At 58.2% G+C, this 26,776-nt stretch overlaps 1 protein-coding gene and 1 long non-coding RNA gene across 6 annotated transcripts; one reads left to right on the top strand and one right to left on the bottom strand.

Moving 5' to 3' along the window:
• Mark4 (microtubule affinity regulating kinase 4) lies at window positions 1–25,720 on the bottom strand. 5 transcript variants are annotated; one of them, XM_078031895.1, is made up of 19 exons: window positions 25,422–25,718; window positions 24,622–24,730; window positions 20,758–20,958; window positions 19,885–19,959; window positions 17,991–18,044; window positions 17,840–17,888; window positions 17,122–17,187; window positions 16,971–17,041; window positions 16,136–16,192; window positions 13,694–13,930; window positions 10,573–10,692; window positions 10,130–10,229; window positions 9,292–9,401; window positions 9,024–9,183; window positions 7,311–7,528; window positions 6,582–6,685; window positions 3,785–4,063; window positions 2,580–2,624; window positions 1–1,257 (listed from the first exon to the last, which is right to left on the bottom strand). In XM_078031895.1, the coding sequence occupies exons 4-19, from the start codon at window positions 19,951–19,953 to the stop codon at window positions 921–923; spliced, it is 2,076 nt and encodes a 691-aa protein (XP_077888021.1). In that variant the 5' UTR covers window positions 19,954–19,959; window positions 20,758–20,958; window positions 24,622–24,730; window positions 25,422–25,718; the 3' UTR covers window positions 1–920. The 5 variants fall into 5 exon arrangements, with proteins under 5 accessions (XP_077888021.1, XP_077888019.1, XP_021590894.3 ...); XM_078031894.1 differs by lacking the exon at window positions 24,622–24,730 and adding an exon at window positions 3,541–3,620 and having other exon boundaries at window positions 1,060–1,257; window positions 25,422–25,720; XM_078031893.1 differs by lacking the exon at window positions 24,622–24,730 and having other exon boundaries at window positions 25,422–25,719.
• On the top strand, window positions 10,688–14,524 carry LOC144370774 (uncharacterized). The gene is made up of 2 exons (XR_013430712.1): window positions 10,688–11,894; window positions 12,715–14,524. It is a non-coding gene; the product is annotated as an uncharacterized LOC144370774 (long non-coding RNA).
• Window positions 25,721–26,776: the final 1,056 nt, after the last annotated feature.

Here is a 26,776-nt window from a genome sequence, read left to right on the forward strand (position 1 = left end):
CACTGGTCAATGACTGTTTATTGAATAAATTTACTACTGGAGTAGGAAGAGGCTGAGTCCAGTGTAATATAGTTGGCGGGAGTTGATAAATGGGGGTCCCCAAGAGAGGACCTGGATGGGGCCAAGTTCTGTCCTGCCCTTTCCCACTACAATCCTTCACCCTCACACCCGCCACCCCAGCTCTGCAGATGACCAAACAGGCTCAGAGAGAAGCCACTGGCCCCGGGTCACACACCTCCTCTCCACTCACCTGCAGGGAGGGCAGGGAAGGAAAAGCCCTGGGTCAGTGTGGGGGACTCTCCTAAGTTTATTGGGCAACAGGCTGCAGGTGAGGGGCTGGTGGGAGGGTGGGGGGTAATAACTTAAAAACCGGAGGTGTCAGCGGCAGCTTGAGAGACCTCTGCAGAGGAAGGGGGTGGGGTATTTACAAGGATTTGTACAAAGTGCCCCGCGCCAGCCTGGGGCAGGAATTGGGGTTCGAGCATGAGGGGTGGGGGAGGGGAAGGACTCTGCCTCTCTGACCCCATTCCCAGCCCCCCACGAGTTCTCCAGTCTTGGGCTCAGCAGCTCCCCTGCCCTGCCCGAGGCCTAGTTCTTGAGCTGTTGGAGGAATGTTCTCCTAGGCGTCCCTTCCCGCCTGCCCTGCCCCCAAAGTCTCCTCAGGTGCCCCCACGGCAGGGTGAGGGGGAGCAGGACTGGCTGGAGCCTCCAGGAGGGTGCCAGCTCCCCCGGCTCAGTCCCCTCATCCTTCTCCAGTGCCAAGCAGCCCCGGAGAACAGCAGAGGGGATAACTTGTGTCCCCAACCAAATCCATGGAACCCGAGGTGATGACAAAAGGAGAATCCTCTCCCTGTCCCCTTTCCTCTTGCAGAAGTGAAGGGAACGAGAGAGGAAGAGGAAGGGACCCGGGCTGTGGTGGCTCAGAGCTCGAGGTCGTTGGAGATGCGGGTGACGAGGGTGCGGAAGGCCAGGGCGGTGCCCGCCACACGGCGGAAGAGAACGCCCCGCAGGCCCGGCCGGGGCAGCTGGCAGACCTCCACTTCAAAGTGGGACAGGGGCTCGGGCCCGCCCGCACCCCCGTGCAGACAGGCCAGCAGGAACGGCTGTGGCTGGCGGCAGCGGCAGCGGGCGGCTGCTGTGGCCTGGCGCAGAGCTGCCATCAGGGCCTCGGGAGGGCGCGAGCTGGTCAGCTTCACACTCCAGGGGAATCGGAGCAGCCGGGGGGCGGTTTCCGTTTGATCCCAAGGTAGATGGCAACTGGGGTGGGAAGAGAGCAGGGGTCACAGACGGGAGACCAAGGGAAGGTGGGTGGAGAACTGAAGGGACAACTCTCTCCACTTTGGGACACACGTCTAGCTGTGCCCTCAAAACCATTCTTGCACCTGCAGTGACAATTTCAGCTGGATATCTCAGCCTGGCTGGAGATCACATGTCTCAGACTCCTTTGCAGCCGGGCAGGACCGGGTCTAAATTCTGGGACATGGGCAGAAGTGAGGCCTGCCACTCCACCTGGTGTCCTTCATAAGCGTCCCCATGCCCGGGGACTGGCAGCAGCACCAGCCAGCCTCGCCTGGACAGATGACTAAGGAATGGGGGAGAAGAACCCAGCCACCTGGATGACCATATGGGGCAGAGTGACCCTGCCACACGGCTTGGATGAGAAACTTATTACTGCATTTTGGGGTCTCGTTGGAGCATGTGAGCTTGGCTCCTACCTAATACTCTTGTGGTAATGACAATCCCTTCTCCCGGGGGCCCAGCGCTCTTCACTCTAGACCAGGGACTCACTTAGAAGTACCTTCGGCACAAAGGGGTCTTTGGAAATTTCTCGGGACTTTTTACCTGGGATGAGACCATCACTAGTATTTATTATGCTGGGGAAATGGGGCAGGTCAGGGATGAGAAATGTCCTATGACGTGAAGGCGGTCCCTCTACAAAACGCAAGGCCAATCAGAACTTCCACTGCTCTGCCCACTATGATTGGATCAATGACGAGCATACGGCCAGGTCTGACCAATCAGAGTAGTCCACCCTTTCAGCCCCAGCCAATGAGCGTCAGTCTGGACTTTATTGGAAACAGGGGAAGGCTCTGGGGTCTCTAAATTGGTAGGGGTGAAACTAAAGCAGGGCTGCCAAATACTGTGCTGCCTGCGTTTGTAAATAAAGTTTTATTGGGACACAGCCACACCCATTTTTATGTAGGGAATATGGTTTTCTCAGTGGAATGGCAGAGCCCATGCCAGAGACTGGCTCTTAAAATCTAAGATATTTGCCCCCTAGGCCCACACAGGTACTGTCTGCCACTGCGTGGCTCAGAGCAGTGGGGCAGCCACTCTGCCACCATGGATGAGAGGCGAAAGGAGGCCGGGTGGTGGCAGGAGGGCAGCTGGGCTGCAGCTAGGACAAGATGGTGCTCAGGGCTGTGGTGCAAAGGGCAGGAATCCAGGGCAACTGGCAGAGGAGGTGGGTCATGGGGCATTTCAGAAGGCTGGGCTTGGAAAATGGCCTCAGGTCCCATCTGAGGGCCAGGGGGGAGGGAGGGGCTGTGAGGTGGTCAGGGGCAGTCACATGCACTCACCTTGTGACCTCAGGTCCCCCGATTCTCTCAGGTTCGTCTGCGACCCTGGGGAGGAGGTGGACAGGGTGTCTAACCTGGACATAGGGAGCCCTCCTCCCCCACCCACTGCCTCCCGGGCCCTGCCTTGGCCCAGTCCCTCCCTGCTGGCTAGAACTGACCCCCTACATCTCCAGAAGGGGGTTCGTCCTGAGAGGGTTAGTGCAAGTGGTAGAAAAGACACCGAAGAATTTGGAAGACAGAGAAAGAGGGGGTGGGTAGATACCTATATGTAGAAGGGGCAACAGAGAGACGCACACACACACAGTCGGCTTTGTTGAAATGGCAGACACCTCCTTAGTGAGCCTGTCCCTCCCCTCCCCACACCCTGGACCACCGCCCTGCTCTATTTTTCTTCTTAGTACTTGTACTGCCAAGACCAGATACTCCTCCCCCCACCCTCTCTCTCTACATATATGTGACTTATTTAGATATTTTCAGGTCCCCTACTAGAATGTGGGCTCTTCTAGGGCACGACATTTTCACATTTTGTTCACTCCTGGGTCCAGAATGGCACCAGGAACACAGTAAGTAGGTGCCCCACAAGTAACAGCAGTAATGAATAAAAGTAGTGAACAAATTATTTCTAAATACTGCATTCATAAAGCACTTTCCAAGAAAACCTCCTCAGTCCTCACAACCACCCTCGAAGGAATGACCTGTCATTGTGACTGCCACTGTACAGAAGAGGAAAACCAGGTCCAGAGAGGTTGAGTGACTTCCTCAAGGTCACTCGGTAGAGTTGATATCTGGACCCCGAGAGTCTGGCTCCAGGGGCCATGCTTCTGGCCACCGCTCTTTATTAAAGGAGTAAATGAACACGCAGACCCACATCCAGGCCCTGTTCCCCACTCACATGCACGGCCCCTCCCTGCGGCCCGCACACACACCAGATGCAGACAGGGAGAGCGTGGGCGGGACTTACTGATCTTGGATCCCTGGGGCAGAGAGGCGCCCGAAACGCAGCGGTTAGAATTCTGCCGTTTAGAGGGATCGAGGGTGACCCTGCAGTGTGAGGAGGAGGTGACAGGGATAGGGGACAGGGGAAGGGAGCAGGAGGAGGAAGAAAAGGAAAAGGAGAAGGAGGAGAGGTCAGGGCGCAGGAGGCAGAACAGAGTAGTAGACAGGCCAGCCCGTTCCACCCCCACCTGGTGCCCGGCGGTGCTCACCGACGGGTCAGCTTGGAGGTCAGCTTGGTGAAGAGGTTGGTGGTGGGGCGCGGCCGCCCGGCGGGCAGGGGTGCAGCCTCGTGTGCCAGCGTGGGCGAGGCTGGGGGCCCGTTCTGCACGCCCCCGCTGCCCCCGCCCCCTGCCCGCCGATCCCGGACCTGACCACCGTGGAAGGTGCTGCGGATGGTGGAGCCGCGTGCTAGGCGGCTCCGCTCCCCAGATGGGGGAGCCAGGCTGTGACTGGAGGGGGAGGCGGGGGGTACCCGTGGGGTGCCCGAGCTGTGGAGAGAATGACAGGTCAGGGTGGGACTCCGGGGCAAACCTGGGCCCCAATCCCCCAGATTCTTCACTGTCCTGCCCTGAGCCCATAAACCCTGGAGCTACGGGGCTGCTATGTGTGGTTGTGCAGGCTGCAGACTACAGACCCACAACATTATTTTATGGACTTTTAGAAGGAAATTAGCTCTTTTTCAATCTGTTCCTTCTTTAAACTTTACCTCCTCCAATCTGTCCAGTGCTCCAACTTTCCTCTCTCCAGACTCGGCAACCAAATAGACTTTACATATACTTGTGGATGATTCCCTTGCTGTGTGCTATCCACACTTCAGGAACCAAATGAACTTGGCAAAGGCTGCTCGGATAAGGAGCAGATGTGAATATCAAAAACCCAGATTCATTATGACAGCAACCTCCTCCTCCTCTTCTTTTTTTTGAAGATGGGGGTCTTGCTATGCTGCTTAGGCTGTCCTTGGACTCCTGGGCTCAAGTGATCCTGCCATCTCTGCATCTGGAGTGACTGGGACTACACATGAGCCACTGCACCCAGCTCAATCATGACAACTTGCTGATGGGTGAAAATACAAAGGGGACCCCCCCTTACTTTTTCAAGATATTATGAAGGAAGTAGGGGTCCCTCTGTCCCAGTTTTTCTCCAGTCCTTTCCGACTCTCCCAATCCTGACAGCTGAAATAGAATTCCAATTTCTATCTTCCAGGGACCAGCCTAGATCTCAGAGAGGAAAGCCTGACTGTGGCAGAGGCCATTACCTCTCTCCCAGAATCCATTATCCCTGTTTTACTTCCTATGAACCCTGCTCATGGCCTCCCAGAGACTACACTTCCCAGCAACCCTTGCAACATGGGTGGTAGTCATGTGACTAGGTTCTGGCCAATAGAAAACAAGCAGAAATGCCTTGTACCATTTCTGGGTCTTGCTTTTTCTTTTCTTTTTCTTGGTACCAGGCATTGAACCCAGGGGTACTTAACCACTGAGCCACATCCCCAGACATTTTTTTAAAATATATTTTATTTAGAGAGGGTTTCGCTAAGTTGTTTGGAGCCTCACTAAATTGCTGAGGTTGGCTTTGAACCCACAATCCTCCTGCCTCTGCCTCCCCAGCAGCTGGGATTACATGTGTGCTCCACTGTGTCGGGTGGGGGGGCCATGCCTTTCAAGAGTGCTGCATACCCTCTAGTTTTTTCTCACTTCTTGCAGATTGGGAAACAGTGGCAGTTGGTAGAGCTGCTTCAGACCAGATTGGAGTCTCAGCATGAAGAGCCGCAGAGTCAGCCTGGGCTCCCTGAGAAACCCTGCTGTCTCCCCACCACCCCACCCCCCTGGCTGAGGTGCCAGAGATGGAACCCAGGGCCTCATATGTCAGGCAAATGCTCTACCACTGAGCTACAGCCCCAGCCTTCAAAATTCCATCTTTCTTAAGCCACCATCCCTTGGAAAGGTCTCTTTGTTCCAGCAGCTTGAGCTATAATCTAACTGACCAGGAAGACTGTGTTACTACAGCTGCCGATGCAGATTCTGGAGTCAGTCTGCAACTCTTGTTCCTTGACTCATCAGCTACAGTGGGCCTTGGGCAAGTTATTTAACCTTTCTGTGCTTCATTTCCAGTTACAAAATGGAAATACTAGGATCTACTTGCAATATCATTAGAAGCATTAAGTCAGCTAAGGTACTTTGCACATGACTGCTGCCTGATGAATGATCACCATTCTTACTTTTATTTAGTAAACCATCAAGATAGCTCAGCCAGGGCCTAGTGTATCAGCCCTGTGCCAGGTACAGGAACACCTGTTCACCATTGGAAATCTTAAGGGGGGCTGGATGTAGCTGGTGTTGGCCCCATTTTACAGAGTAGAAAAGAGGCTCAGAGACTTGTCCAACAGTAATTGTAGTAGCAAAGTGCGGAGGCAAGCCTCAAACAGAACTGAGTAGTCCCAGAATCACGACTGTCGCCCACGGCATTACCCCGCCCCCAGCCACCGTAACACCCGCCTGCATTTATCAGGCACGTCCCAGAGCTGGGCCTCCGTGTTGGCTAGTCACATGGCCAGTGGCCCTTGCAGGTGGGAGTGTGGCTATCCTGGAGGTGCCGCACTCCTGGATGGGCACCAATTCACTCCCTGTCCATGCGCCAGCCCCCTGGAATTGGTCCCCTCACTTGCCAGCTAGAGAGACCTCACAGCCTTGGGCCACCCAGCCGGGCCACCCAGCCAGATGATGTGGAAGCTGTGAAGATCTGGGGCTTCTCTCAAGTTCTAAAAATGGATCATTCAAAAAATCCGGTTGGGTTCCCGCCGCGGCTTGTAGGCGAGAGCGAGGCAGCCTGCTGTTCTAAGGCTGGTGACTGGTTAACTAGGTGAGGACACGGACAGGGTACCTGGGCACGTCCTACCAAGGGCAGGGTGGACCCGCCCACTGTCCAGGCAGGATCATCTCAGATCCAGGGGCCTGCTCCCTGCCGGCCCCTCCTGCCCCGGGCCCCTCCTGCCCCGGGCCCCCATACCTGTTTTCTTTGCCATTTGGCAACAGGGACGGGCGCTCGGCCCCTGGGCGCTCTGTGCAAACGTAGGTGTTCCTGCGGGTCATCATGCTGGGAGGGAGATTGTTCTGTGGGGGACACGCGGGATGAGGAGCGGTGAAGGGCTGCCTGCCACGAGCCTCTTGCCCTCTCCCAGGAGGACTGAGTCAGGGCCTGGGTGGAACTCAGGGGGGCAGGCAGGTGAGGGCTCAGAGGCCCCCAAACGCAGAGAGGTCCACAGGCTGTTCCCACTGGTGCCATTCACCAGCTCTCCAGAGAGAGAGCCATATAGGCCATACAGGTACAGGGACATGCCACACTCGGTCCCCAGTGAGCCCATGTCCTGGCCGGGCCGCTTGCACAGAACATCCCCCTGCTGGCCGCCCCACTCAGCCTCTGATCTGGTCAGTTCACAATATGCCCTCCCCAGGCCAGGCAGCCTCTGGGCCTCCTGGGTGCCCACTGCAGACAAATATGTCCCCAACCCCAAGAGACGATGAGCTCCATGAAGACACGGAGTGTAAGGATCCCACTGTCCCCTTGGACGTCAAGGTCTGAGATCAGGTCTCTGCCTCAGCAGGGCCCGCCCGGTGCCCTTCACCAGCTCTCCCTGGTGACAACAGGCTCTTCCCAAATACCACACAGTGCCCTGGGAACTGCAGGACGCCTGGGTCAGAGAAACGCACCGCAGGTGGCCCGCCCTCGCCCACTCACGGGGGTGCTCGTGCTGTCCTTCCGCCGCTCGGGGATCTCCGCCTTGTTGGGGTTGTGGGCGCTGCTGACCATGGGGCTGGACGGGGGCAGCCCCCGACTCCCGCTCCCCGCCGCGCTGCAGCTCGCCTTCCGGCCTGGCAGCCGCTCCTCCTTGAGCTCCGCCTCCCCGGTGCTGGTTGGGCTGCGCTTGGGGTGCAGGGGTGCCGGGGAGGGGCCACCTGGGGCGGAAGGAGCAGGTCCCGCTGATAATATTGTCAAAGCCACCAATGCGTCCGCGCGGACCCAGGAACCACAACAGGACCTCAGGTCCAAACAGGCTTTGCCGGCCCCCCGCCCCCGTAAGTATCAGGCAAAGAAAGGCCTGACCACTGAGCCCCCCGGCCACGCCCCTTGCCTTTTTCTTTTTTCTTTTTAATGTCAAAAGATTGGGAGCAGCCTAAATGGCCCGCATCCAGGGGGTGGCCAAATAAGTCAAGGTATTCCCACAAGGAGCCACACGTGTATGGGTGTATGGAATCCCTTAAAAGAAATGTCCACAACAGGCAAATCCAGAGACTAAGCAGACTAGTGGCTGCAGGGCGGGGTGGGGGTGGGGGTGGGTGGTGGGATTCTTGGTGTGATGAAAGTGTCCCCACAGCCAGCACGGTGATGGACTCTGGAAGTATAGTAATGCTGGGGGCTGGTCATTTTAAATGGGTGAATTGTATAGGATGTAAATTATCTCAATAAAACTACTTAGAAATCAGTGGAGAATTTAAATTTGATGAAGATGTAGGCAACAGACCTCCTGGAAGTTTTCGTGCCTAATCTTTTTCCCCTCATTCTCCTGCCTCAGTCTTCCAAGTAGCTGGGATTACAGCATGTGCCACCATGCCTGGTTTCCATGCCTAATTTTTGACAGTGGTGGGGGTCTATTTATTTTCTGCAGCAGATGAGATATTTGTTGGCTGCAGAATGTAGGGCACAATCTGGTATCTTCCCAACCTCATTCCACTTGAAATGGCCTCCTCCCATTTTAGTGTGGAGGAGAAGTGAGAAGGCAGTCTCTAAGCAGTCACTTTGTACAATGAGTCCTGTGCCCCAGTTGCAGTGAATTAATTCCCCAAAGACTCTGATATCAGTGCTTCAACACAGATGAGTAGCTGAAGAGATTCAAGGACCTTTTGGGCTGGTCTCTAAAAGTGAAATGTTAATTAACCTCCTAGCTGGGCATAGTGGCACATGCCTGTAATCCCAGCTACTCAGGAGGCTGACACAGAAGGATTGCAAGTTCAAGGCCAGCCTCAGCAAGTTATCAAGGCCCCAAGCAACTTAGAAAGACGCTGTCTCAAAATAAAAGCTAAAATGGGCTGGGGATGTGGCTCAATACTAGAGCACCTCTGGGTTCAATTCTCAGTTAAAGGGAAAGAAAAAAAAAAGGCCGTGGATGTAGCTCGGAGGCCGGGCGCTTGCCTAGCACCTGGGTTCAATCCTCCGTACAGCAAAAGGAAAAGCAGAAATCTGTGGGCTCACGGATCAGGAAAAAAGGTAAGGTGGGATAAGGGACAAACGAAAACCCAGAAAATGGGAGAGGAAGCAAGTCGCGGCTCGTCTGCTCAGCTCTGGGCTCTTCCAGATGGACCCCCGCTGCCTCTTTAGACGCAGCCCCTGGTGGCCCATTCCAGGGCCCTGAGATGGGGGCGGAGCCTGCCTGAAGGGGCGGGGCGAACTCACAGAAGTCGCTGTGCCGGCGCTGGCGGTGGTAGGTGGAGGAGGAGCTCCGCTGCCCTTTGCCGTGGCTGGTGCCTTTGCTGGCGCTTGTCCCGTTGGTGGTGTCGCTGGGCGCCCGTACCCGTGCCAGGGCCAGCCCTGGGGCGCCGCGGTCCCCACCCTCCTGCAAAAAGTCGGCAGACAAGACGTCTTGGCCGCCCGTCCCCTGTGCCCCCCAAATCCCTCCACCGGGGGCAGGGCACACTCCCGAAGGCCCCTGGCGTCCTCTGACCTCAGTCTTCCTGCCCAGCAGGAGGTAGGTGGCAGTCACTTCGTTGTACTTCTGGCTGGTCAAGGCCTCTCGGATCTCTTCCCGGGTGTAGCCCATGCCCACCATCACCTCTGCGGAGGGCATGAGAGCGCGGTCAGCCTCCCGGACCCCGCCACCTGCTCCCCTGCCGCCCTGTGGTCTGTCTGGAGCCATCTCCCTTCTACCATGGCAGGCTCCCGACCCCTGACTGCTCCATATGTCACGCCAGCCAAAGTGTCCTGTCCCCAAGGCCATCTGCCATTGCCTTCCCTTCTGAGAGGGCATCAGGCTTCCAGCACATGCTCTTGGCAGCCCCCTCCCATAGTGAGCCACGAGGAGAAGCTCCCAGGAAGAAGACTCCCAACAACTGTCTCGGAGCACCTGGGTCCAGCTGTGCCTGAAAGCTGACTACCCTGGCCTTGGTAGTCATGTGAATGAGTGAACTGTCAGTATTCGAACGTGAAATTGCTGATACTGGCAAACTTTGCCCTATAAATGGCAGCCTCTTGGGGTTTCTGTTACTCGTAACCAAGCAAGTCCTGAGGAATGCAGCAGGCTGTCATGGTCACCTCAGCCTCCTCAGCTGTAGAAAGAGGGCTACGGGGTTTCTAACGGGTTCTTCCAGGGGGAAAAAGTCAAGGTCAAAGCCAGCAGGACCTACTACACACAGCTGGGGCGGATCCACTGTTTAAAATGCAGAGCGACTCCATGGGCAGCCCTGGGATTCCTCCCCCAGAGGCGCGCAGGGGGACACTTGCTGGCGCTGGGCCACGAGGCACCCCTCTGCAGGCACTAGCCAGAGGGACGGGGTGGCCCTCACCTATTCGCTTGGTGTCCCCGAAGTCCTCCTCAGGCTCCGTGTATGGCTTCAGCTCCTCGCCCTCGTAGCCGATGTTGATCCACTTGTCTTTCATGATTTGCTGCAGGGACCAGAGGTGTCAGGGGAGCCAGGAATCCGCAGCTGCCCCTCAGCTGGCCCAGGTGGGGCTGCGTACCCTGCTCAAGGCCGACACCCAGCACCAGGGATCCTGAGGGCCGGCCCCTCCCCCGCCTCCCGATGCCACCCGATGCCACCCGCCTGCTCTGCGGCAGCTGGGTCCCCGCTCCCTGTAATCATCCAGTAGCTCATTAGCTAATTACTGGCGTGGCAGGGAGTGGGCGAGGCTGCATGGGGATGGGCTGTGCCTGGGCTCCCCGTCCACCTCAGGCGGGACACTCAGGCAGAGTGTGGGGAGCTGGCCGGAGGCGCAAGGCCGGGCTCACCTCGAGAGTGCAGCGTTTGGCGGGGTTCAGCACCAAGAATCTCCGCAGGATGCTCTCACAGTCGGTGGACATGTAGAAAGGGACCCGGTACTTCCCTCTGAGGACGCGCTCCCGCAGCTCCTGTGGGGACGGGGTTACTGGGGGGGGTGGCCGTGTCCCCAGCCCAATTCTCGCCCACACACCCACCTCCCTCCCAACCCTCGGACAGAAGTGACGGCAGCCCCGAGCCCCAGCCCTCTCCCTGACTCAGTTTCTCATCTGTAAAATGGGAACACTGCAGAGATGCAGCAATTTTAAAAAATGATATTTTAAGGCTCAGAACTCTTCATTCAGGGAGAAACTCTGTTCTTGTTTGAACAGGGGTCACAGTGAGAGCCTCAGCAGTAGCTGCCCCAGGGCAATGCTACTAAATGCCAGGCACAGAGGGGGCCCAGCACGCCCTCCCCACCTGCCCCCACAGGGCTGGGAGTCGGAGGACCTTCCGGAAGCACACTTGGCCCTGCTTTTTGTCTGTCTGCCTGAGGTCTTTCCCAGGGTCCCCAGCAAGGCTCCAAGGTCAGGAAGCCCAGGCACCCCCTCCCAGGGAGACAGAGCAGGGGGACAAACCAGAGGCCATGGGGTCAAGCCCAGGGACTGGGAGGGGAGCCACCTTCCAGGCCGTTCTAACGGGGCTGAAAGAGGGGGCGCCTGGGAAGCACCGCAGGGCTGCAGGCCACGTGGGCTCCAAGGGTGGGATCACTTAATATAAAGCCACCTCGGAGACTGCTGGCTACCAGCACCACGCACTCAAGGCACAAGACACCATCGCCAGGACATCACTGGCCTCCAATGTGCGATCCTCCTGCCTGAATCGTGGGGGCAGCACCCATTTTCCAGATGAGGACACCGAGGCTGGAGTGGTGGGCCCTTGTCGGAGGCTGAACAGCAGAAAGCAGCAGGGCCTGATTCCGAGCCAGGAGGCGGGGCTCCGAGCCCTAAACTACACGCCTGTCATGTGATCAGAGCAGCAGCCGCCAGGCCTGACGCCTCGGCCAGATGCCAAGTCCTGGTGAGGGCTCCAGGCCCAGGCTCAGGCTGGCTGCGAGCAGTCCACTCTTCCGTCCCCATCTTACAGGTGGGAAACAGGTTCAGAGACTCGTCCCAAGTCACTCAAAAGGGAAATGACAGAGCTGGCTGGCTGGTGGGAAGACCCGGAGAGCGAGAGATGACAAGGGCCTGGGGCAGATGAGAGGCTAGCCTGGCCCCTCCAAAAGGCCTCTTAGCTTTCTGCTCGCTACTCAGAAAAATCACCCCGCGGCAGGACTGGGTCCAGGCGCTTCCAGGTGAGTCTTTTCTTGGTGGCAGGGATTTGATATCAGGGCGCTTGGCCACTGAGCCACGTCCCAGCCCTTTTTATTTTATTTAGAGACAGGGTCTTGCTGAGTTGCTCAGGACCTCACTAATCTTCTGAGACTGGCTTTAAACTTTCATCCTCCTGCCTCAGCCTCCGGAGTTGCTGGGAGTACAGGTGTGCGCCACCCTGCCCGGCTCCCAGCCCTTTTTATATTTGATTTTGACACAGGGCCTCGCTAAATTGCTGAGGCCAGCTTCAAATGTGTGATCCGCCTGCCTCAGCCTCCTGAGTAGCTGGGACGCCATATGAGCTCCAGGTGCATATCTTAATGGTCCTCACTCAACAGAGCGGGAGAGTGAGTTTACAGGGCTCAGCGGCCTGCACAAGGCCACCATGAGGAGGGCCCTTCCTGCTCATCACGCAGGCGCCTCTGACCGCCTGTCCTCAACAAGGACTTGCCTGACTGCCCGATTTCAAACGCCCACGGGCCACCCTGAGCGACACAGAGTCCCAGCTGCAGAATGCCTCCCCAAAAGGTGTGGCCTTGGTCCAGCCAGAGGCAGCACCAGGCAATCCAACTGCAAACAAGTGGCCAAGCCGTCTGCCATGCCATGCCATGCCAGGGGACAGAGAGGCTGGCAGCTGCTCAGATGGGGGGACACAGGGACTGGGCACATCTGCAGAGCCTGAGCGAGTCCCCGGCAAGGAGGAAAAATAGCTTCTGAGGAGGCTCCTGGGTCGGTGGGGGGAATCTGAGTGTGGACCACAGGGTGGAGGCCAGGACTGAGCCGCGGATGTATTTCCTGTAGGTGACCATTGTCTGGAGAATGCGCCTGGTCTCAGAAGATAACCCACTGTAGCCTTTGGGAACAAAAGGGACACAGTGTCTGCAAGGAACTGTCCCACAGTCCATCAACAAGGACCAGAGCTACCTCGTCATGTGCCTGTACAGACAGATACGGCCCGGGTGGCCAGGGGCCAGCTCCGCGGCTCTCCCAGGGGACCATGTGTTCTGTGTTCTATTCTTGCAACATTTCTGGAGACTGGCAACATCTCAAAACAGAAAGTTCAAAGGAAAAAAAAACACGCAGAGGAAGACAGGGCCCATACGGGCTGCCCGCTTCCAGTGTCTGTCCCCAGCACTGGCCAACACCTGCCACCACATCTCCTCAACTCTTCATTCTGCTTCCTGCCTGGCTCCGCGGCTGGGACATCAGTTCCAGAAAATTTCTTGTTCTGAGCGTTCATCTCGAGGACTTCCAGTAACTTGCTAAGTTTCGCAACCATAGCCACAATCACTGTGAGCACGTTTTCCATCGTTCAGAAGCCCTGACCCCCGGCTGTCACCTCCCCTGGCCCACCTGGCCCCTGCGCCGGGTGGACATTTTCATAGAAATGAAGCCACATGCTCTAGCCTCGCGACGCTGGCTCTGTCTCTTGGCACAGCACTTCAAGATCCCCCCATGGAACGGCAAACACACGGGCAGGGGCTGCTGCCACTTGTCACGTATTTGCAAAGCCTCAAAGTGACCCTCGTGTCAGAGGTGGATGGCAAGTATCTCCTGAGCGAATGAGTGGGCTGAGCCAGGGATTCAAACCTGTCATGAGCCCCAACACGGCACCGGCCTCGTGGACTGGCCGCCTGACGGTGGGGACGGGGTCCCCTGCTCCATCTGGTCATATGACCTCGGGCAGCCCCACCCTCTGGTCCCTGCAGAGGAGCAGTGCAGGGGACAGGGTGGGGCCTGATGGTGGGGTGAGATCCCCACACCCAGCTGGGCCCAGCACCTTGAGGTTGTGCCCGTCAAAGGGCAGGGAGCCGCTGACGAGCGTGTACAGGATGACGCCAAGGCTCCAGATGTCCACCTCCGGCCCGTCGTACTTCTTGCCCTGGAACAGCTCCGGGGCGGCGTACGGGGGGCTCCCGCAGAAGGTGTCCAGCTTCGAGCCCAGTGTGAACTCGTTGCTGAAGCCAAAGTCGGCGATCTTGATGTTGGCCTCGGCGTCCAGCAAGAGGTTCTCGGCCTGGAGCAGAGGAGGAAGGTCAGGGCTGGCTCAGCCTGGGGCAGGGGCGCGGCGGGGAGGCCACCAGAGTGTGGTCCTGAGAGCTGCTCGCGCACTGCTCCCTACTCTGTGTGACCTTGGGGAGTGACTTCACCTCTCTGGGCCTGTTTCCTCCTCGGTGGAGTCGGGGGATCAGTCCCCACCTCACAATGCAGTCTGAGGACAAAATGAGCAAGTCCACATAAAAGGCCCAGAACAAGACTGGCACCGATGAGAGCTGAGCAGGTGCCACCACCCCATGTGGTCTGCAGAGCCGGGGTCTCTGGGAAACCCCCGGCCCCTCCCCGAGACTCAGTTTATCCAGCAGAAAAGATATGAGAATAAGAGACGGCACAAAATTATAAAATATGACTAATTTTATCTATCAGATGTGTGCCTACTATGTGCCGGGCCCAGTACATAGTAGGTGGGGTAAGGGTGCAGAGAGCCCAGCTCCACTCTCGCCTGCTGTGTGACTCTGGGTGGGTGACCCAATCCCATGCCTCAGTTTCCCTGTGTGTAAATGGAGGGTGACGGTGGAGTGGGGTCAACATGAGGTGCTTATATTGACCTGGAGCGCAACTGCTTTCCGCTGGTAGAAGGTTTTATCCTTTTCTTTCTTTCCTGTTTTCTTTTGGAGTGCGGATAAAACCCAGGGATGCTCTACCACTGAGCCCCATTGAAGGTTTTATTTTGAGACAGGGTCTGGCTAAGTTGCTGAGGCTAGCCTTGAACTTGCAATCCTCCTGCCTCAGCCCTGTGAGCCACCGAGATGAGAGGCATGGGCCACTGTGCCCCGCAGGCTTTGTCTATTTCTTGAGGAAGGTGGCCTTGTGACTGCCGTTTCCCAGATAAGGACACTGAGGCTCGGGGAGGCCACCTCGTGCCCACAGCAAGCCAGCTGGAGCCCCATGGGGCTGGTGGCCACCAGGCCTGAGCAAGAGGAGGAGCACCAGATGCTGCTTCTGCCGCCTTTCCACATCACCCACACCTGGCTGTCCCGTGTGAGGTCCTCGGCAGCTCAGGCCACCAGCATGTGCCTCCTAACTTCTGTACCACCCTCCCACACCTCCTGCCCCAGCAGGGCTTAGGGCACAAAGGCACCTCACACAGTTCGTCCCAAACCAGAACCCAGCAGCAGCTCAGCCTGGCTCTGGGGTGGCACTTCCCACTGGCGTTTGAAACCCCACAATCCACCTCACCCTCACATCTGGTCGCCTGGTGCACTCACAGGACCATCCAGCAGGGGGCGTGCGGCCTCCAGGTTAGCACCCAGCAGCCCCAGAGCCCTCAGGGCAGAGCCCAGCCCAGGCCTCCTTTCACACAGAGAGCACCAGAACCTTCTATGGCAATGGGAAAGTGGCATTTTATGTGTTTGGCTCTAACAATAATTTTAAAAACAAAGTTTGCCCTTTGTATATCCTTTTTTCATCTCATTTTTCCTGCAATTAATTTTTATCAGATTTTATAAGAGCACCTGTCCACAAGAGTTTTTTTTAAAATGGGGGTCTCTGTGTTTCTCTGGCAGGCCTCAAACTCCTGGGCTCAAGGGATCCTCTTGCCTGGGTCTCCAGGACAAAGATTTAAAAAAAAAAAAAAACCGGTCCTTCAACCCTGAGCTGACAGAGAAGCTCCCCAGGCCCTGGCCTGTGGCCTGGCACACACTCAGGCGCCCACTGCAGCCCGGGACCTGCCAGTCTCAGCTGAGAAGCCCAGTCCCTATGGTCCCTCTGAGTGGGGTGTGGATCACCCGGGGACAGAGGCACATAAGGGTCTGCGGGCTCAGCTCAGCAGGTAGCTGGGGTCCGGCCGGGTGCGTCCCTGTCCTGCCCACCGCTGGCCCCATGGCTGCTCTCTCCAAGGCCCTTCTCAAGTTCCAAGATCCCTGATTCTAAGACCCCGCAGGGTGTGACTCTGGGGACCTAAAACCTCTTCTCAAGGATTCCTAAAAGGTCTTGAGTCTGAGGCCCAAGTCCTGAGGCTCTAAGAGGGACAGACTACTGTGTCCTGCTGTCCCTGTACAGTAGGATACTCTATTGCTCCCTGGATGACTCCCACCCCCTCCACCAGCCTTGCTTGACCTCAAAAGCTTGTGCCCAGCTCCACTAGGGAGGTGCCAGGGGACACGCTGGGGGGGGGGAGTGGCCAGGCTAGGGTCCCTGCGGTCACAGTGGGCTGGGGGCTTACCTTCAGGTCCCTGTGTACAATGTTTTTCTGGTGACAGTAGTGCACGGCCGACACAATCTGCAGGGAGAAGGTTTGTTACTTTTGGCCCTAAGTGGTCAGCCTCCCTCAGGGGCCTGTGAAGCCCATCACCACCAAGCCCCTGGTTCTAGCCTCCCCTGGGTGCAGGCCAAGCCCCTGGAGCCTTATGCCTACTTCGGTCACAGTGGGAGATGTTGTGGGACCTATTAAGACATTTGCACTAGGACGCGTGACATTTTCACACTCAGACATCTAGATACTGTCACACACAGGGAGTCAGATTGAAAACGTCAAGGAGGAGCCCTCTCCCGACTTACTTCTGGGAGCTCCTGTGAAAGGGTTATGAACCTGGAGATGGACACGGTCCCCACTCACCAGGGCTTAGGCCCCTCACACCCAGGACAGCCGCCAGGGCAGCTGGACAGTCCCTAGCTGATGCCTGCACGCTCACTGGCACACTCAGCCACGCACATCCTGCACACCCACACCAGAGCTCAGCACACCTGCAGCCCTCTCAGCAAACCAACCCCACACCTGGCCCCCCAACCCACGGCCTACTCCACTGCGCATGCGCACGCCCACAGCTGGGCACGCCCAGCCGGCCCACGGCCCACACCTGTGCACCTGGGCCTGCGCCCGGGGCCAGCACTCCCTCCTGCCCACCCAGCCCAGCACCTGTGACCGGTACCCACACACTCTCACACCTGGCATCGGTATATCTGGGGACCCGGCTCTGCACCCTCACTTGAGCCCGCATCCCCAAGTCACTGGGCAACCCTGACCACAGCTGGCCCCAGGTCCTAGCCTGACCTCTGACCTGTCGGAACTTGGCTCGAGCTTCCTTCTCCTTCATGCGGCCGTGCGACACGAGGTAGTCAAACACTTCTCCTGCGGGGCAGAGGCCAAGGGGGTCAGGGCAGGCGGGAGCGCGCGGGGCGGGGCAGGGGCCGGGGCGGGGCGGGCCTCACCGGCACTTGCGTATTCCATCACCAGGTACAGTGTCTTCTCCGTCTCGATGACCTCGAAGAGCTTCACTGCCGTGTGGGGGAGAGGAGAGCACAGGGTTAGGTGGGAAGGGGACGCCCCTCCACCCTCCACCGGGACTCACACGACCCGGATGTGCCAACCACACAGCCCCCTACTCCAGAACCCTCAATGGCTCCCTGCTGGGGGAAGGTTTTCCAAACTGGTCAGCCCCACTCCGTCCCCCCCACACACACACACACCAGCTGGGAGAGGCCAGGGCTTAGTCCGCTTTCTTTACTGCTCCCTGGCACTGGCACACAGCAGCCACCCAGTATTTATGGAGTAAAAGATGGATCAACAGATGCTGCAAGGCCAGACCCTGCGGCTCTCAATAAGGCCCCTCTGTCCCCTCCCTGCCTAATAATGTAATGACAACGATGCTCCCGATGAAAACAGATCAGATCCCAAAGCTCAGCCCTGAATGAAGCGTTCTGGATGCATGAGCGTATCCACTCCTCACAATGACCTTGACATAGGTCTTTTTATCCCCCTCACTCTAGAGGAGGCAACAGGCTCAGAGGCTGAAGTCACACAGCACTGACACCACTGTGAGGAACAGGTCTAACTGCTGTAACCCTGGCCCCTCTCCCCCCAGTTCTCTCCTTTCCCACGCGCTCCAGTTGGTGGCCTGCCTCGGAGCCCACCCCTTCCCCTCCTCACCGATGTTGGGGTGGTTGAGGCCCTTCATGATGCGGACTTCTCGGAACAGCTGTGGAGGCCAGAAAGGAAGACAGAGAAGAGTGAGGGGGGAGGGTTTGGGGGCTGTCCCTGGAAACTAGCTCCGGCCCTGCTCCCCTTCCCTGGGCCTCACCTTCTGCAGACTGCTGGGGTTGAGCTGGGTCTTGTCAATAATCTTGATGGCAACCTAGAGGGACAGGAAGGGGACAGATCAGGATTCCAGGGGCCCTTGACACGGGGAGGTCCCTAACTCTGATCACCCTGGATGCCTCTTCTCAGAGAAGCCCTCTATCCAGGCCATTTCTAGAGGATGAGGACCCTGGCCAGAGGCACACACATACAGTCCCCGTCTCCAGTGCCACACTTACTTCTGCAGGTAAGTATCCCCCATTTTTTTTTTTTTTTTGAGGTACGTGGTCTACCACTGAGCCACATCCCAGCCCTTTTTAATTTTTTGAGACAGCATCTCGCTAAGATGCTGAGACTGGCCTCAAACTTGAACTTGTAGTCCTTCCGCCTCAGCCTCCTTGCTGGGATCACAGATGTGTGCCACCACACCTGGCCCATCACACCTTTGTTCAAAGATGAAATGGTAAATAACAACTAGCTCACTTTACTCCCACACACTGGACACCAGGCCCTGGTCTGTGTGATGCACAAATGGGACCTCTTCACCCTCACAGCGACCCCACAGGAGTGCCAGGACCACCCCCATTCACAAATGGGAATCCGAGCTGAGTGCAGAGGCGAATGCCTGTAATCCTAGCAGCTCAGGAGGCTGAGGCAGAAGGACAACAAGATTGAGGCCAGCCTCAGCAACTTAGCAACAGCCTGACTCAATTTTTTTAAAAAATAGAGGCTGGGGTTGTAGCTCAGGGGTATAGTGCTCTTGGGTTCAGTCCCAGGTACCAACAAAAACAAAATCCCACAAATGGGAAACCGAGGCATGTCACTTGGTCAAGGTTATGCAGCTTAATACAGTCTTTTAAACTCTTTGATAAAAAAAAAAAAAAACCTCTTAAAACCTTTAAAGATTTTTTTTTTAAAAAAAAGGTCTTTGAGGCAGTCCTCAATGGGGAAAAGAATTCGAATATTATTGAACTTTACTTATTTTACAATTTAGTTTCTATTTTAAATCACACATTGGGATAGAACCCTATGCACTTTTCCAATGAGTGGCTTAAAAAAAAAATCCTAATTTAAGCCAGGCAGGGGGGGCACAAGCCTGTAAATCCCAGCAGTTTGGGAGGCTGAAGCAGGAGGATCCCAAGTTCAAGGCCAGCCTCAGCCACTTAGCAACAGTCTGTTTCAAAATTTAAAACAACGGGGGCTGGGACATAGGTAGCTCAGAGGTCAACGCATGCCTAGCACAGTGAGGCACTGGGTTCGATCCTCAGCACCACATAAAAACAAATAAATGAAATAAAGATTAAATTCTAAATTTTTTTAAAAAAATAATAAACAACAAGGGCTGGCAGGTCACTGAGTGGTAGAGAAACCCCGAGTTCAATCCCCGGTACCCCCCAGTCTTCCTCTAGCCCCAGGTCCGTAGTTCTCCCACAGGGTTCCGGGCCACCCCCAGATAAACTAGATTACAGAGCTCTTTCCCTGGGAGCCTCGTTCCCTTATAATCCAGTCCTCTCAGAAACCTCTGGAACCACGTGCAGGATCCACATATGGTGAACTACATGTTCTGTGTGGGGGAGAGGGTCCCTCAGCTTTCCTCATATTCTCACGAATAGATTTTTAAAAATTTTGTCAAACACTTTTCATGCCAGTATTGAGAAGATCATATGGTTTCTCTCCTTTAATCTGTGAATGTGACGAAGTGCGTGAATAAATTGTCAAATGGAAAAGAACTCTGCATTCCTGGGATAAACCCAGCTTTGTTATCGCACCGCTTTGTTCCACTCTTCTGCCGATGGTTCTATTTGCTAATATTTTGTTTCAGGTTTTTGGTTTGAGGCCAGCTTGGCCAACACACTGAGACCCTGTCTCAAAAAAATAAACAAGATTTTTGTACCTACATTCACCAGTAAGCTTGGCCCATAATTCTGTTCTGGTCTGGTTTGGCTCTTGTGGCTACGCTGGCACATACAAATCTGTTGGGGGGGTTGGGGACGTGGCTCAGTGGTAGAGCACGTGCCTAGCAAGCGTGAAGTGCTAGGTTCCATCCCCAGCACTGTGCACGCGCAGGCTCACCATGCACACACCCCACACACCCGTTGGGCAGCAGAGCCTCTTTGTTCAGTCTCTGGAAGAACTGGCATGACATCTGAATGTTAGGTAGAATTTGCCCATAAAACCATCGGGGCCTGGAGTCTTTTGTGCCTATGCCATAGGCTGCCTAGGGGCAGGGACAGTCCATGCCCAACAGGACTTCAGCTACCAATTCCATAGTTGCAAAGAGCCCAGAGGAAACCATGAAACCACCCACGGTCTTTTTTCCCTTTAAGCATGAGCCTCAGCTCTCCTGTGTAGCGGGAGGTTTGCACAGCTCTTTCTGCAATAATGTTTGCAGGTAGGACTCCGCACTGGGGGCATGGGGGACGGGACTCTGGTGGGGCAGGATTTTGGTGGGGCAGGACTCTGGGGGGCAGGACTCTGGAGAGTGAGGCCAAACTTGAATAAAGTCCGTGTGTTCTCAAGATCTCCAGAAGACTTGGAAGAGCCCAAGCCACCACTAAGGCCATGAGGTGGCCCAGGAGCACGCAGAGGCCATGTGCATCCTCAGGACGAGAAGGGCTCTGCCCGCCGTCCCGTTTCCTGAGTTTCAGGGAGGCCTGAGTTGGTCTCTCTGGGCACTGGGGTTGCCTGGGTAAAATCTGAGGTCATAAGGCGAAGCGAGGCCACCCTGAGCTCTCTGGAAGCTCTGGTGTGGCCCACCTGTGTCCACTCACCTCCCGCCCGGTGAGGATGTGCCGGGCCAGCTTGACCTTGGCGAAGTTGCCCTTCCCGATGGTGCGCAGCAGGCGGTAGTTGCCCACGTGGGGCTGCTCCTCAGGGCAGGAGGCGATGGAGTTCCGGCAGCGGGCACCCAGGGAGCGGCTGGACCAGGACGGTCCTTTGTCTGAAGATCGGCCACTGCCCAAGGTGCCATGCTGAGCGGGGGAGATGAGCGTGAGCGGCCGACCCCACCTCCAGCGGCACCTGTGGCTGGGCGCTTCACGAGGGCCCTGGCCCTGGCCCCTGGTGGCCCTTTTCCAACTCAGGCTGCAGAGAACCACCTCCCCTCGGGACCCTCCATTCTATACAAGAGGCCTCCAGGAACAAGAGGGAAGGCCCGGCTCTGCAGCATCCCGGCCTCAGGAGCCAGCCTCTGCCGTCTCACTGGGACTCCAGTTTATTTTAAATGCTGTGACCCTCAACCCAGTCAATGACATTCCACCCCGACCCCCACAGATCCTCACGTTCAGCTTCAGCCATACTGCCCGGCTGTAGTCCCCAATTCTGCCCCACACCCAGACATCAGCCCGATGGCCAGACCCTGGCGCTAGTCCCCCCTCACCCAGTGTTGCCTGCCGTGCTTCCGGCTACCTGTGATCAACCATGATCCGAAAATGTTAAATGGAAAATTCCAGTAATGAACAATTTGTTAAGTTTTAAACACCTTTTATTATACTACATTATAATTGTCCTATTTCATTAGAAGTTATTTATTTTTTTATTTGGTGATGGGGATTGAACCCGGGGGGCTTAACCACAGAGCCACATCCCCAGCCCTTTCTTATATTTATTTTGAGACAGGAGCTTGCTGAGTTGCTCAGGGCCTCACTAGGTTGCTGAGGCTGGCTTTGAACTTGCCATCCTCCTGCCTCAGCCTCCCAAGCAGCTGGGATTACAGGTGGGCATGACCAAGCCTGGCAGTGGTTATCGTTAACCTCTTACTGTACCTAATTTAAAATTGAACTTGAACATGGGTACGTATGTGCCGGGTTTGGCCTATCCCCCATTCCAGGTGTCTCCTGGAAGTCCTGGAACATGTCCCTGAGCACGCAGAGGGGACTGCTGAGTTCCATCATCCTCGCCCCAGTTCTACTCCAGACTCCAAGCCTTCCTTTCGCCCCGACAGCCTGGCCCAGCCACCGAGACCCGCCCGCCACGGGAAACACTGTTTCATCCTCGGGCTGCCCTCACCACCCTGCCCCGCCGTCTCCCACGCCCCCACTCCTCTGTCCCCAACATTCTGTTCCTGCCATCCTGTCCCTCCCGGGCTCCCTCCCCCACAGGTCACCTGCCTGCTCCGAGTTGCCCTGTCCTGGATTGTGAGCCCCAGGGACCATGGCTCCCTTTCAGGGCTGGGCCCAGCGTGTCAGAGGCTCAGCCAAAATGGCTCTGCTCAGTCCTTGCCGTCCCCGTGCCCTCTCAGGGCCAGAGGTAGGAATCAGAGGACAGAGGACGCTGAGGAGGACAGGCCAGGTAGCCGATGGGCTGGGGGCCCTGTCTGCTCCTCACAGGGACTCCCTGCCAGGCCACCTCGCAGTGACGACCAACATTTCATTAACGTGGCATGACGCCCGCACAGCAGTGTCCCCATTCTACAGGAGGAAACTGAGGCCAAGGCCCGGATCCGAGCCCAGCCAGCTCCTGCCCACACTCTCACGCCGCCTGTCCCTACAGCGAGGCACAGGGCGGCCCGGCCTCGGGCAGCGAGCAGCTCCCGGCGCCTGACACCCAAGTCTGGTGGGGGCACCTGCACCTCCCCGCGCCAGAGGAGCTGAGCCCTGGAGAGGGAAGGGGCTGGGCAAGGTCACACAGCTCATTCACAGGGGGCAACAAGACAAGGTCCCCAAGCCTGGGCAGGAGCCACCTCTGGGCTGCCGCTCCAGGCACATGTCTGGCAGGTAGGCCCTCCCCCGGCCTCCAGCGGGGGGCCAATAAGACATGCATTCTCCAGGCAGGGACCCCAGAGTCCCCGCGGCTCAGTGGGGAGAGCACCTGCCCAAGGTCACAGGGCAGGTGAGGGAGCAGCTGGGATCCGAACCCAGAGCGCGCTCCACCCAGGCCTCCTCCCAGGGGAGGGGAAGCCCTGGTGACAGGGCACTGAGATGAGGGCTAGGAGGCCGCAGGGGGCCTGTCAGGGGGCACAAGTGAAGGTGGGATGGCACCCACGGAGGCAGCACTGCTGAGGGACCCTGGGAGGAGCAGCTGGGACAGTGGTGACAAAGCCCCCAGGAGTTGGGAGCAGGAGCTGAAACTGCCCCGTCCCTCCCACCGACGACGCCAGGCCAGTTGCTCGGGAACCTGGGAGGCTGACCCCTGGGGAGGCCTTAGACCTTGGGGGGGGAGCATGACCCATGGCTGTTACCCCAGGTAGAAGAGGGGGCTGCCACCTCAGATCCCAGAGGGAGACAGGTGGCTTCCAGACAGGGGACAGGCAGGCCTCACTGTCTGGAGTGGCAGGACAGGAGAGAACCAGCCATCCTAAGTCCCCACCAGGCACAGATCGCAACCACCAACACAAGAGGACGTCCTGCTATCAACCCCATTGTACAGACACAGAAACTGAGGTTTGGAGGTCACACGCCAGGGAGGAAGAGACACCTGACCGGAACCCGAGTTTATCTGAATACTTTAAGCAGCAAAAATGACAAGGAGCATCCTCCTGAAAATCTCCCGGCAGGGAGGTGCCAGCGTCACCCCCTGAGAGTCGGGGAAACTGAGGCTGGAGCAGGCTCTGCAAGCTCCCGCACGACTAATGACAGCCCTGGGTACGAGTGCTTGGCCTTCTGACTCATCTCCACAGTCGCACAGCGGCCAACATCAGAGGAGCGCTTCACCCACATTGCCTTGATAATCCTCTGAGGGACCCAATGGTCACCCCCATTTTCCAGGTCAAGAAACTGAGGCTCAAAGAGGAAGAACCAGTTTTCTGAGGACACAGTGCAAACCAGCATGCAGAGCCACACTAGGGCCCAGAACCAGGGGCCAGGTTCCTCCCTGGCACCTCACTGTAGTGAATGGGAAGGGAGGCAGGTGGCCTTGGCCAAGACTCCAAACTGCCCACCACGACAATGGGGTGGGGCATCTCTGGAGGAAGGGCCCTGCAGGATAAAGAAGGGAGGGACCTCTGGAGGGGCCCTGGGGTGGCAGTGAAGGCCTGGGGGGCAGGTACAATGACCCTAGTAGAAAAGCAGTCTGGGCTGTTTGGTGGCTGGTCTTTAGGAACCAGGAAGGGGCTCACTGGGACTGTCTGGGCCATGGTGTAGTGACAGAGGGGCCTGGGGAGGGGGAGAGGGCTGGAGCTACAGGGGCGTGGAGGTCTGAGGCCAGGAACCCCTGGGCCAGGGCCCAAGCCTCGGGGAAACTCCCAGAAATGGAGAGGGGGAGCTTCTAGGAGCAGCCCTTGAAACTGGACAGAGGCCTGGGGGCCTGGAAGTGGGGGGAAGGGGCTCCCCGGGTAAGAGCGCCTGGAGCAACGGGGGCTGAGCCCTGTGGGCCACCGAGAGGCCTAGGAATCTGGGGAGAGTGCTTGCAGCAGTGACCCCAAGAGAAGAGGGCTTCGAGCCAGGAGGGCAGGACCAGAGGCTTGGTGTCCAGGAGCCTTCTGGAAGCCAGTCTACGGGATGCTAGTCCTTTGAGCTTTGAGTCAGAGCTGAGGAGGGGCTTCCTTGGGAGACAGACCCCTGGCAAGGAACGGGGAGGCCCTGGGGCAGGAGAAGGGAAGGGTCTGGAACTCGGGGCAGGGATGGTGGCCACAGGGGAAGGGCCTAGACCCGGCTGAGGCGGAGGTCAGGAGTTGGGGGCTTGGGGAGGGGGCTTGCCTGGAGCTGAGGAGCAGATACAGGGAGGATGAGGCCTGGAGTCAGACTGGTCCAGGGCCTAGAAATCCGAGCCAGGGCTGGGGGCCTGGAGTTGGGAGGCCAAGGCTTCCTGAGAGAGGAAGAGACCAGAGAGGGTCCAGGTGGCACCTGGGGGGAGGGGGCAGGGGACGTGGGGAATCCAAGGACAGGGCTGCTTGGCAGAGGAGCACCAGGCCTGGGAGTAAAGAGACCTTGAAGCCAGAAAGGGCCCTGGGCCTGGGCAGGTGGCACCCGGCTCGAGAGAAGCTGCCCACAGGGCGGTGGAGCCCGGAGGGCCGGGGGGCTGGGGCCAGAGGAGGGGGCCTGGGCGGCGGTGCCGGACGGCGAGGGCCGGGGCAGAGGCAGGGCTGGGCGGCCTTGCTGGGAGAGGGCCAGGGCTGGGCCTAGGGGGTCAGGGGCCCTGCAAATCCAGGAAGGGGCGAGTGGTCGGCCGCGGAGCCGGGAGGGGAAAGGGCTGGACAGCCGGGAAGGGAGGGGCTCGTGGGAGGCAGGGGAGGGGGCTTCCTGGAGGGAAGAGACCGAGCGGAAGCGGTCTCCAGAGGGACCGGAGAGGGGTCCCGAGAGAGGGGCGCCCCAGGGGTCAGGCTGGGCCGAGGGGGAGAGGACAGAGAGGCCTGGAAGTCGGAGGGGGCCAGGGGCTGGCGAGCCGGGTCGGGCCCGGGAAACGAGGGCAGGGGCTCGCGGGGCGAGGGGCAGGACCCGGCGACGGGGTCGGTGGCTGGACCCAGCCAGGGCTCCCCCAGGGGCCGGGCCCCACTCACCGTGTCCGAGTTCCGATCGTTGCCCGGGGCCAGCGCCGTCCGCGAAGACATCTTCTCCGGGTCCCAGGGGGCAGGGGCGGCCGGGTGGGGGGGGCGGGGATCCGGGGGGCCCCTCTCTTCCCCTCCCCCCCCGCCGGCCTGGGGACGCGAGCTCAAAAGCTGGGCGCCGTGGACGCCCAAGTCCGCGCCGCGGGAGAGGGGGCAGGGCGGGGGAGGGGACACCGAGGGTCCTAGTGGCCCCGCGCGGTGTGGGCCCGGGGCGCCATGGGGGCGGCCGGCAGGCGGGCGGGCGGGCGGGGGCCGGGGAGGGGGCGCGGAGCCGGCCCGGGCGGCGGCGTAGGGAGGCGACCGAGGGGCTGGGGAGGAAGGGACGTCAGGGGGAGGGGCGGGCAGGGCGGGGCCGTTGAGACCCCGCCCCCGCCGCCGGCCCTTAAAGGCGCAGGCCCGGGCCGGCTGGGGGCGCTGGGGGCGGAGGCAGGTTTGGGCGCGCTGACTGGGAGCAAGTTCTCACAGGAAAGCCGAGACTCACCGGAAAAGAAGGGGAGAGAAATGTTGAGGCGGAGCGCCAGAGACGCTCCGAGAGATGCCGAGAGATGGAGAGATAGAGAGATAGCAACAGAGATAGGGAGGCACAAAGAGACCGCGAGAGGCGGAGGCAGAGCCCGAGGGAGGGAGAAACCCAGAGACACAAAGAGGTGAACAGAGAGGCAAAGGACAGAGACCAACACCGAGGACAGAAAGAGGGGGAAACGCAGGGAGGAAGAGAGGGTGAGAGGTACAGAGAGAGACACGCGGAGAAGGACAAAGAGTCCCGTACCCCGAGACAGTAAGAGAGCAGAGACCTGGGAAGAGGATGGAGATAAGGAGACAGAGCAGAGACACCCCGTCCCCTCCGAGAAGCAGGCCCCAGGCAGAGGCGCGCCCACCCCCGTGTCCGGGTGCTCGGGGTGTGGGGGGTCTTAGGGCACGGGAGGGTGGGACAGAATGGCAGGGGGACCTGGCCACCACAGAGGGCTGGCCAGCCTCTCTAGTGCTGCCGTCCAACCCCCTGAAAACCCCAGACCCCAAGAGGTATCCTCCAGTGTCCTCTGCACCTCCACTGGGGTTGAGGACCCTCTGTCCATCCGCATGACTCCGAGCAGGCACCCGATCTTTCCAGGGCTCCCTCTCCCGGGCTATAAAATGAGGGTTTGGGTCTGCATGTGACCTCCCTGGCCGGGCTGAAGCAGGTGCAGAGGGACCCTGCGCAGGTGCACAGCTGCAGGGCACGCTGCTCTCTGGGTGGAAAAACAGACCAGGGACGGCAAGAGCTTTGCCCATGGGAACCGCTGGAGTCCTCTAGACCAGGGTGGGAT

This window comes from Ictidomys tridecemlineatus, chromosome 15 (assembly GCF_052094955.1).
Source record: "Ictidomys tridecemlineatus isolate mIctTri1 chromosome 15, mIctTri1.hap1, whole genome shotgun sequence".
Classification (NCBI taxonomy): domain Eukaryota; kingdom Metazoa; phylum Chordata; class Mammalia; order Rodentia; family Sciuridae; genus Ictidomys; species Ictidomys tridecemlineatus.

What these genes read in the sequence shown, in the direction of transcription:
- Mark4 (XM_078031893.1), bottom strand. Translation starts at nt 25,472, where the DNA reads ATGTCTTCGCGGACGGCGCTGGCCCCGGGCAACGATCGGAACTCGGAC. An exon ending in GATGGAATACGCAAGTGCCG is followed by an intron (nt 17,042 to 17,121) that starts GTGAGGCCCGCC and finishes TCTGCCCCGCAG; the next exon opens with GAGAAGTGTTTGACTACCTC. An exon ending in TGCTGGGCAGGAAGACTGAG is followed by an intron (nt 9,184 to 9,291) that starts GTCAGAGGACGC and finishes GACTTTTTGCAG; the next exon opens with GAGGGTGGGGACCGCGGCGC.